This window comes from Epinephelus moara, chromosome 12, assembly GCF_006386435.1.
Source record: "Epinephelus moara isolate mb chromosome 12, YSFRI_EMoa_1.0, whole genome shotgun sequence".
Lineage (NCBI taxonomy): Eukaryota > Metazoa > Chordata > Actinopteri > Perciformes > Serranidae > Epinephelus > Epinephelus moara.
In genome coordinates, this window is record NC_065517.1 from 32,099,900 (window position 1) to 32,109,999 (window position 10,100).

The 10,100-nt window shown below is 40.2% G+C and overlaps 1 protein-coding gene across 2 annotated transcripts in view; it reads right to left on the bottom strand.

Moving 5' to 3' along the window:
- rsph9 (radial spoke head component 9) overlaps positions 1–5,796 on the bottom strand; it is a 10,485-nt gene extending 4,689 nt beyond the window's left edge. Inside the window, exons 1-4 of one of the 2 annotated variants that reach the window (XM_050058724.1) lie at positions 5,424–5,792; positions 5,183–5,342; positions 3,362–3,491; positions 2,973–3,119 (exon numbers count right to left, since the gene is read on the bottom strand). In XM_050058724.1, coding sequence (XP_049914681.1) covers positions 2,973–3,119; positions 3,362–3,491; positions 5,183–5,342; positions 5,424–5,650 — 664 coding nt within the window. In that variant the 5' untranslated portion in view covers positions 5,651–5,792. Of the gene's footprint in view, positions 1–2,972; positions 3,120–3,361; positions 3,492–5,182; positions 5,343–5,423 lie in introns of both variants that reach the window. The other variant, XM_050058725.1, reaches the window with a different exon arrangement.
- Between the last annotated feature and the right edge of the window lie 4,304 nt (positions 5,797–10,100).

A 10,100-nucleotide genomic window follows, 5' to 3' on the forward strand; every position in this document is an offset into this window, starting at 1 on the left:
TTTTACACTACATTTTCACTGAAAGCTGACCGAATCCGACCCGAGCCAGAATACAATTTATACATTTTTGACCGAACCCGGCCCGACCCATCGGGACCCAACGGGACCCAACGGGCTCGGATCGGGTGGCCACACGCTAGTGTGTGTGTGTGTGTGTGTGTGTGTGTGTGTGTGTGTGTGTCCTATCTATAAGGGCCTATCTGAATTTCTGTCTTTGAGAGATATTATTTTGTAATATAACTGAATTTTCTATCCATACATATAAACTTTAAATATATTAAAATTATAAGGCATCTTTGAGTAAACTGCGAGTATCATTTAAGTAAGCTATGTCGTGGCCGGGCCAAGTGTCCTCTTTTTTGGAAATCAAAATATGGTCACCCTACTTGATACTGTTCGCAGAGTCAGCACGGCTAGTGGTCCTAACATAGTTAACAGTTCTAAAGAGGTTTTGCCACCCAAAATGAACCCGCTTACTCTCCATAGCTACCTGCAGGGGAGATTAGAGGGTGGCCACCATGTGCTGCAGCAGTGCTGTTCTGGGACAGAATTACAAGCAGTAATCACCAAATGAGTGGTACAGCGAGCTAACTCCCACCTGACCCGGACAGTGCGCAGTTTGGCACTGTCCGTTTGACAAGGCTAACGTTAGATAATCACTGGAGACTGGTGTGGATGCAGTGGGTGCCATATTTCAGCATGTAAACGTGTCTAGCCTGCAGTCTGTCACCACCTTTTAGTGGAGAATGCTTTGAGATGCAGCGCTAAAGCTAACGTCATTTTGTTTATGTTGTTTTTTTTCTTAAAAAGTAACTGCTTAGTTACTGGTTAATTTTGTGTACCAGCTAAAAATGAAATTACAAATTTATTGATTTGCAAATGGTGCTCACATCAGTTACTTGTTCTTAACTGTATCTGTGACCAAGAAATGCATTTCTGTAGCACTAGTCATGTGAAATTGTAATAAATGTCTACGTTTTGAGTTCAAACTGCACATTTTAGAGTGGCTTTTTAATTGTGACCATCCCAAGGCACAACTGTGTAGTCACGATGTTGTTTAATCAGCATCTTGATCTGCCACACCTTTCAGGTGGATGGATTATCTTAACAAAGAGGTGCTCACTAACATGGATTTTAATGAAGTCCTCTGGCCTTATAATGTGACAAAGGGGAGCAAAAACAAAAGTGTTGCTTTTTGTTTAGTGGTGTTTGATTTCTTACAGATGTTCACAATCCCATTACTCATTTAACATCAGTTTGCCTTTAGGGGGTCCTATTTCCATTTTATTTCTGTTTTATGTTGATAGTAGAATGACGTGTCATTTTCCAATGAAGAACTTGAGGCCTGAGTCACAGTAGGTGGGCAGTGGACATCTGATTACCGTACCACTATATGCAAACCTTCTTCCAACGTATTCCCAGAAAACTTTTTCCATCATGGCAGGTTTGTTGATGTTTTAGATTAATGCATTTATTTTATGAGATAGCCTTGATTAACCAACCATTTTACAGTTAGAATGATTCATTTGTTTTCACTTGGAAGAAACATGTCTTGTCTTTCAGTCAGTTGAATCACCATAATGGCTCGTGTTGAAATTGCACTTCATTTAGCTGTAATGTTGCGTACGAATTGGAGCACACTAAAAAAGAAAAACCTAATGATTTACCACTGGATTCCCAGGGGAAAAAGCACACTGAACAAGACTTCATCTAAGTTTACTTAAAATTCTTATTAGAGATGTTCCAAACTAACAATGAACTTAGTATGCTAATTGCATCATTAGTGCGGTTAACGATAAACAAGATTACAGCCCCAATTCCAAAACAGCTGGGACACTGTGTAAAACATAAATAAAAACAAAGTGCAATGATTTGCCAATCTTTTTCGAGCTGCACTGATTGAATACAGTACAAAGAGAAGATATTTAATGTTCAAACTGACTAATTTCATTGCTTTTTGTACATAATATACACAGATTCTAAATTTGATGCCTGCAACATGTTCCAAAAAAGTTGGGACAGGAGCAAGAAAAGACTGTGAAAGCTGTGAAATGCTCAGAAAACACCTGTTTGGAACACTCCACAGGTAAACAGGTTAGTTGGTAACAGGTGTTAGTATCATGACTGGGTATGAGAGGGGCATCCTCGGCAGGCTCAGTTGTTCACAAGCAAGGATGATGTACAAGTGCAGTCCATTTACCATTTACTATCTACAAATGCAAGTTAACACTCTTACGGAAAAAAGTGAAAACCATATAATGACAGCATTCAGAAACGCTGCTGACTTCTCTGGCCCAAGCCAGATAAACTGAGATAAACTGACACAATGAGTTGTCCCTGCCTATTCCAGCCAGACAATGCCAAACCACATTCTGCAAGTGTTACAACAGTGTGGCTTTGTAGTAAAAGAGTGCAGGTACTAGCCTGACCTGCCTGAAGTCCACACCTGTCTCCCAATGAAAATGTGTGGGGCATTAAGAAACTCAAAATTTAACAGAGACCCTGGAGTGCTGAGCAACTGAAGTTGTACAGACCCTTTTACTATTTTAAGTAAATAACAAACATTTTTTTGGTGGGCGGGACTCAGCTGGAGGCAAAATAATTCTCTACGGACATTACAGAGAGAGAAATCTGTTGGCTTGTTTTAGACAATGGAATAAGATGATGCAAGTAGTGCGTTCAGTAATACTCATTCTGAGTGCCAGAGTGCACTCTGGGACAAACTGGACCGAATTCAGAGTGCTGTCAGGATGTACTGTTGGGTTATCCAGCACCACACCCCAGTTTCTGATGAGGTGGACATGATAACCCTTAAAGGGCCAGTGTGTAATAAATAATATAAAAAAGGGGCAAGCTAAAGCTGTGTTAATACATTTCAATAACTGGAACAAACCTTGTAGGATACGCCTGTATGTGATGAATCAACTGGTGACATGTTATAGTGTGGGAAAGACTGAACTCTGTGGTCTCACCTTTAGGAATATCATCACTCAGTACATCCAGGAAGTCGACGGCTGGGTTCAAATCACCCATTTCCAGGATGGATTTCTTCTTTGGATTCTTTGCTTGGCTGAAGTGAAGGAAGTTGTCAAGCTTCCCTGCTTCTGAGTGAGACAGACCTGAGGAGCAGTGCACACTGGCACGTAACTCAAACTGATTCACAGCAGTGATGATGCAACTTTTCAGCGGAATTTGGAGAAGTGTTATGAAATGTTTCCCTAAGTGCTGTTTATCATATCTGTCCAATTAAAATAAATAGCACGTTTTATGAAACACCTCGGGGTCATTCACACACAGCAGCAAATGTTCACACCCCACGAGACACCATGTGGCAGAGTGATATATATATATATATATTTACCACCGAAGCTGCGGTTAATCTGGACGAGGCCGTGAGGACTCCTGATGAAGGCGCCGCGTGGCACCACAGACACTTCGTCATCGATGTGATGAACTGTTACTGCTAGCCTGCTCTCCTCATTGACTTTGGTCTGAAACCAAGAACAGTCCATTACTAAGCTGGAATTCCACGGCTGTACCAATAGTGCTGATATCTGCCAGAGAAAATAAATCACTGATGCAGCTTTGAGATTAAATTTGTTCACACTAATTCTTCATGAACAAAAACACTGGTTTGTTGCAGCTGGCCTGAATTTCATGGTGAGCGTGTCTGTTGTCTCTTCTTCAGTTACATCTTCTTTTGTATGTTTGATTTTGGTCCCACATCCATCCTTGCTTTAGCTTCAATAAAACTACTGCACAAACCTACAGTGCTACAAGGGCTTAGGATTTCTTTTAACATTGTAGTGCACATATGGGATTTGGGGGTCCTGTGCCAGAAAATGTTGAGCATCAAAACTTAATTTCCTGCATTTTGGTGAATTTTTCTCCATCAATTGGTGTAAATTTCTTTAATTTAATTAAGTCCTCTGCTACTTTTATGTTTTTATTGGGAGAGACACATGCACATGAAAATATTGAGGGGATGGATGGATTTGTATTTATGAAAAAAATCTTTGTGGTACTTTTGAATACTATAATAACACTTGGTCTTAAGTTTCATCTGTCAGCTCAGTATTTTCACCAAGTTTAAATTACAACTACACAGTGTTGATCAGTGCTGGATGAAGTACTTGAAAGCCATACCTGAGCACAAGTACAGATTTTTTACCAGGAAATTACATTGGTAGAAGTAAACATTGCCTGTTGAAAAATCACTTCAGAAAAAGTCTTAAAGTATCTAGGACTAGTTGCACAAAACACCATAAGTTTTCTCCTTAAGTATGACACTTTTTACACTGGTAAAAGTTTTAATGGAGATTGTTTTCTCGGACACACGCTTGTGATGCTTGTTATCGTCTCACAAATTTGGCTTATGGTTAGATAGTGAAAAAATGGCAGAAGAAAATAAGACAAGAGACCCATACTGGTCCGAGGAGGAAAAGATTACACTTCTGGAGGAATACAATCATAGAAAGCACAAACTACAAAATACATTTGACCTCTAAATACCGGGAAACAGAAAATTGCAATGAAAAATGAATTCAGTCAAATTTATAGTGTAAAATCAAAAGCATATCCATCGGGTTCTCCTGGTCACTCTTCTCAGGGTGTGTTAGTTTTTTTCATTCATCACCATAAACTCGGTCATGTTGCAGTTACAATAGAGACAGAGTTTTTTTGTTTTTTTGTGTTTGTTTTTTTACCAGGCTTTTGTTGCTAAGGTCTTTCAAATTGGACTGTAAGTGGTCCATCAACTAAAATAAGTTTGACACCCCTGGTCTAGGGATTCCTTAAGTATAAGACGAAGACCAGGAGAAAAACACTTGCATGAACATTTTAAGGAAACCTTAATAAGAAGACTTAAGAGCGTTTTGTGCAAATCTACTAAGGGAACGTTTATCACACTTGAAGCGTATATTACACTTAAAGAAAAATGAGGTCTTCTTCACAACATCAAGGATTTAAAAGAACAAAATCCAGTTTTTGCCTCCCTCTAATTCCTTCATTTGATTCACCTTCCTTCCATCCTTCCTTCCCTATTTTGCAGTAAGTAACTAACATGCTTGGGGAAATGTGTTGGAGTAAAAGTGAAAGTTGACAGAAATATAAAAAATCAAGTAAAGTACACATACTCCGAAAAAACACTTAGGTGCACACAACTGGTATTGATCATACTCACCACCACCTCCTCTTCATCTTTCTCTCCTTGCCTGAGGATGTCACGATGCTCATACACATGTGAGGGGTCTCCTGTGAAGCGACACTTTGCAGCTTTGGACACCTCCTCCATCATAGAGTCTGTGGCAGGAGGGAGCAGGAACCAGTCCATGCAGTTGAAGCTGGACAGAAACAGACACACAGGTGTTTCACACTGTTAAGAGACATACAGTGAGACATCACCACAGTTGAGGCTCTCTCACCTGTAGAGGTTCTTTCTATCCTGCATTTCATCCTCTCCTCTCCCCTGAGCGATAAAATAATCCTCCTTTAACCCCAGTATTTTGCCCCAGAACAAGACTCGATGGAACTTGTAGTTTTTCTTTAGGAGCACTAAGGAAGTCTGCAGCGCGGTTCTCTGCTCGACGTTTAAAGTGTTTCCGCTGCCGCCAACGAGCTCCAGAGAGTAATATAACGAGTCTGAGTCCATTGTTAGAGTAATAAATTACTTTAAAACTAGTTACCTTACCGTTATCTGGCAGTTTAAACTACCTGCTAGCTAGCTAACAGCTAACCGGAGCCTTCTGGTCCGAACGCTGGTGTGGTTGCTAATGACAACAAGGCTTGTTGAGCTGGTTGTCATAGCAACGCGCCCGTTTTCTTCTCTTTCTTTTCACTTGTTTCTTTTTCACATGACTTGTCTTTTAGTGTGTTAAAGTCACAGTTAAAATGGAAAGTAAACTGCTAAGGTCACATTTTGTTTATATGTTTGCTTGTAGTGTTTTAGACAAACCGGAGCACGCGCGAGTCTGGGCTGACGTCATCCCCCCCCCCAGTCTTTTCAAGTGAGTGCGTGCAAGTCAGCAGGAGAGCAGGCAGCGTCCATAAATATTGACTGTATTTAGTTTAATTTGTCGCCATGGGAGAACCGGCAGCTTTCTGTCTCATCCCACACATATGGCAAGCCGTTTTAACATTTAATCGCTAGACTGGATATTCATTACTGATATCTGCAACATAATTTTGCCTAGTCAAAACTCTAATTACAGATATCTGTAATTCAGTTTTGACTAGTAAGATTCAAACTATTTTTGCCCTTCATGTGTATGGGGTTTGTCANTACTAGTCACAATGACATTACTACTAGTCAAAATGACGTTATAGATATCTATAATGGTAATTCCGGATAGTCGGACTTAGTGATTAAATGTTAAAACGGCTTGCCATACACACACTACTGGTGAGAAGTAAACTCTAAACCAGTGCTTAGAGACAAACATACTTATTTCACACAGGGGTGTAATTTACAGGGGGACACAGGGGGCCATGGCTCCTGCAGAAGGTAGCATGGGACCCCTCTGCCTTTATACAGTGTGAAAACTATGTTATAAATGTATTTAAGAACAGAAGACACAAGCACCAATGTGTGTAATTCTGAAGATTTGAAAAGTTGGGATGGTTACTGTATCTTATAAATTGTAGGAAATTACATAGAGAATTAATAGAGGGTATGGAGATAAGAATATACCCTTTTAGCTTAGCTGGAGGTAAAACAGTTCTCCACAGACATCCAGCGCTACCTAGCAAGTTCTGTTGGCTTGTTTTAGACGATGGAGGGAGATGATATGAGTGGTGCATTCAGGGATACTCATTCCGAGTGCCAAAACGCACTCCAGCACAAAGTGGACCATTCGGAAATTCGTAACGCTGTCGGAATGTGCCGTTCATTTATCCATAGCAGCGCATTCTTGTAGCGGCAGAGCATCGAGCGGAGTGAATGTGTGATTAATTTAACTGCTCGTAATTCATGTAGAAATATAACACTCCATTTCTGCGACCAACAGGGCTCTCATTTTAGTGTAGAGCTTCAGACTGAATTTATGAACACACCATGTCAGGTCAGGACAGGAGTAAGTGTCTGAGGTCGGTAAGCAAACTAACAAATACTTTAAAAAGACTGGTGAGCAAACAGAACAAGCGCTAGATGCATGACTCATCACAAACTGAGTAGGCACTACAATCCGTCAGGGACTGGAAACAGGCTCTTAGTATTTGTAGTGTACAGGAGTGGCTTGATTGGAGGAGCGGTGTGCTGATTACAGATGGAGATCTGGTGTGCTGATTGCGATGGAGAGCTGGTGTGCTGAAAGCAGGACAATGAGAGAGAGTGAGGGAGGAAGGAAAGGCACAAAAACCAAAACACACCAAACACACTACATTTACACAAATGTAAAAATAAATAAAAGCTCTCTCACACACACACCCATGTTGATGTCACAGGCGGTCACGGCGAGAAGTTGTGACAATAGAGGAGCTTTGATTGTCATGTTTAAACATTATAAGAGATACACTTTAAAACTCTTGAGCTCCACAGAGTTTAATGGAATTTAAATTGTGTTTCTGATAAATCACCAAAAGTGTTAAAGAGATCAAATCTCTTTGCAAACTTTGTGACATATTTACAAGAATAAATTCTTACTTCCCACTGTATTTATTTTGCTTTAATACACCTCCTTTATTGTTTAGTGTAAGTTCCTATATCAATGTGACAGCCTGAACTGTGTAGGAAAGAAGCAAGCACTCTCAAAATAAATCCACTCGACAGGTGCGCGGCCAAAAACAGCAAAAAAAAAAGAAAAGATGCCAGCACTCACAAATGTCCTTTTGGTAAATTTAATAAACCAACCTGGGTGGCGTTACCAGAAACACAGACGTTTCGACAGAAAGTCTTCTTCAGTGTGTAACTCAGGTTACGGAAGTGGCGTTTAAGTACTCTCGAAGCAATCAGAGCAGGTGTGTGGAAAGACAATTTACACTTCCGCCATACAATGTAGTGCCAACTCACAGGCAAAGAAAAACACAATAACAATACAACAATCTTAAACACGTGTGTCACAGCAAAATAGCAGTAGATACACCGAAAATAGATATACATATACATAATAAATTCTGCTCGTACAAAAAGGCACTGTGAACAACAATAAAACATGTGTGCTTGAGGGGGCAAATAAAGTACCCAATTGTCAAATAACCATCAGATTATAAGTGCACGGGAAAAGACTTACATAAAGTTATTGAGTAACTGTCCCTCTATTATCAATCAAATCTCGAGTGCATATACAGAAAAGCACTGAGAACAGCAACGGTGTGTGTATAAGGGGGCAGAGTAAGTGCCAATTCTCAATTCACAATCAGATCATAAACGGCAGGAAAAACTTGCAAGAAGTCACTGAGTAACTGTCACTTAATAAGCAATCAGATCAAAAGTGTACATAAAGAAAGACACAGTAAGCAGTAAAAAATATGTGCATAAAGGAGCAGAATAAGTGCCAAAATCTCAATTAACAATCAGATCATAAATGCACAAGATATAAGCTGCATAAAGTCAATGAGTAGCTGTCCCTCAATTAACAATCAGATCACAAATGCACAGTAAGGACAATAAAGTGCGAAAAGGTCATTGAGTAACTGTCCCTCAATTAGCAAACAGATCACAAGTGCACAGTACCAAGGATAAAGTACTGAGTAGCTATTCCTCAATTAACAATTAGGCCATAAATGCATAGTAAAGTAAACAACCTGCATCAAAACACTCTGAGTAGCTGTCCCTCGCTAAGAGACAGATGTCAAAATACATTAGAAATAGACAAAGTGTACGAATACATTCGGTCACAGTCCCTTAAAATCAGATGATGAGTGCACAGTAAAATGCATAGAGTACAGGAGATCAGCCTGAACTGTGCCAATATACCATCATATAGTATTACCTCAAAATAAAAGTAACTTGCTTTTTAAAAGGTGAAATTTCCACCTATGACAACTATGTATTCAGAAGCCTGTAGGCTCTAGTTTTATAATAAATACTCTGATAGTCATATTGCTTTGAGGTGTAGTTCAGATGCCATATTTGCAATACTTTCACTTCATTTTTTCATCACTTTTTGCTTTGCTGTATAAAATACTTTTGTCATGACCATTTGTTTCAAAGAGGGACATGTCCAACTTATGAAATAACATAGTCGTGTTTTGTTCTACCTTGCGTAGGAGTGTCTGAACAACTAAAGCCTTCTGAGGATTTGTGCCTGTACTAAGTGTCCTCCTCCAACACCACCTCCTTCAACATGGTAGAACAGTCATTAAAGTACAAAACGTGTGTCACGAACATAATAAGTAAAATCAAACACAATAATTTGACATTGTCTCTGTCTACCCAGGTGCTCCCTGGTGAGGTTGGGGGTAGAGGATTCATAGCCACATCATGTATGAGGGTTTGAGGACAGGCCTTCCGACATATTTTATTGCATCATATGTGGAGATGTGTGTGGGTGTGTATATGTGGAGATGTTATGGTACTTGGGGAATTAGTTAACATGCTAATTGGCTGCCAGAGGGAGGCTTAGGGTGCTTTCACACCTGCCCTGTTTGGTTCGGTTCAATCAAACTCAAGTTTGTTTGCCCCCTCAGTGTGGTTCGTTTGGGCAGGTGTGAACACAGCAATCACACAGGTGTGCACCAAAACAACCAGACCAAAACCTTCTTGAAGAGGTGGTCTCGGTCCGGTTTCAAATGAACTCTGGAGCTCGCATGTACGGAGCCTGGGTTTGGTTGAAGGTGGCAGTGCTGTTTGGGCTGAGAAAGCCATGTGTAAGTAAGGAGGAAATCCAGGAAGAGGAAGCTTATTTAAGTGTAGGAGTGGCCTATTTGAATCCCTTTTGTTTGAGACCGTGCCGTAAGGTGAGTGTGTTTGCTGATCCTGTAAGCTTATTTATCTCCTGTAACTTTAGCTTATATTGTAGTTATGCTATGTAACATGTGAAATAGAGTATGGTGAATGTGCTAGGAAAGGTAGCATCAGCACTGCTTCTACCTGGAGCTCGCATTTACGGAGCCTGGGTTTGGTTGAAGGTGGCAGTGCTGTTTGGGCTGAGAAAGCCATGTGT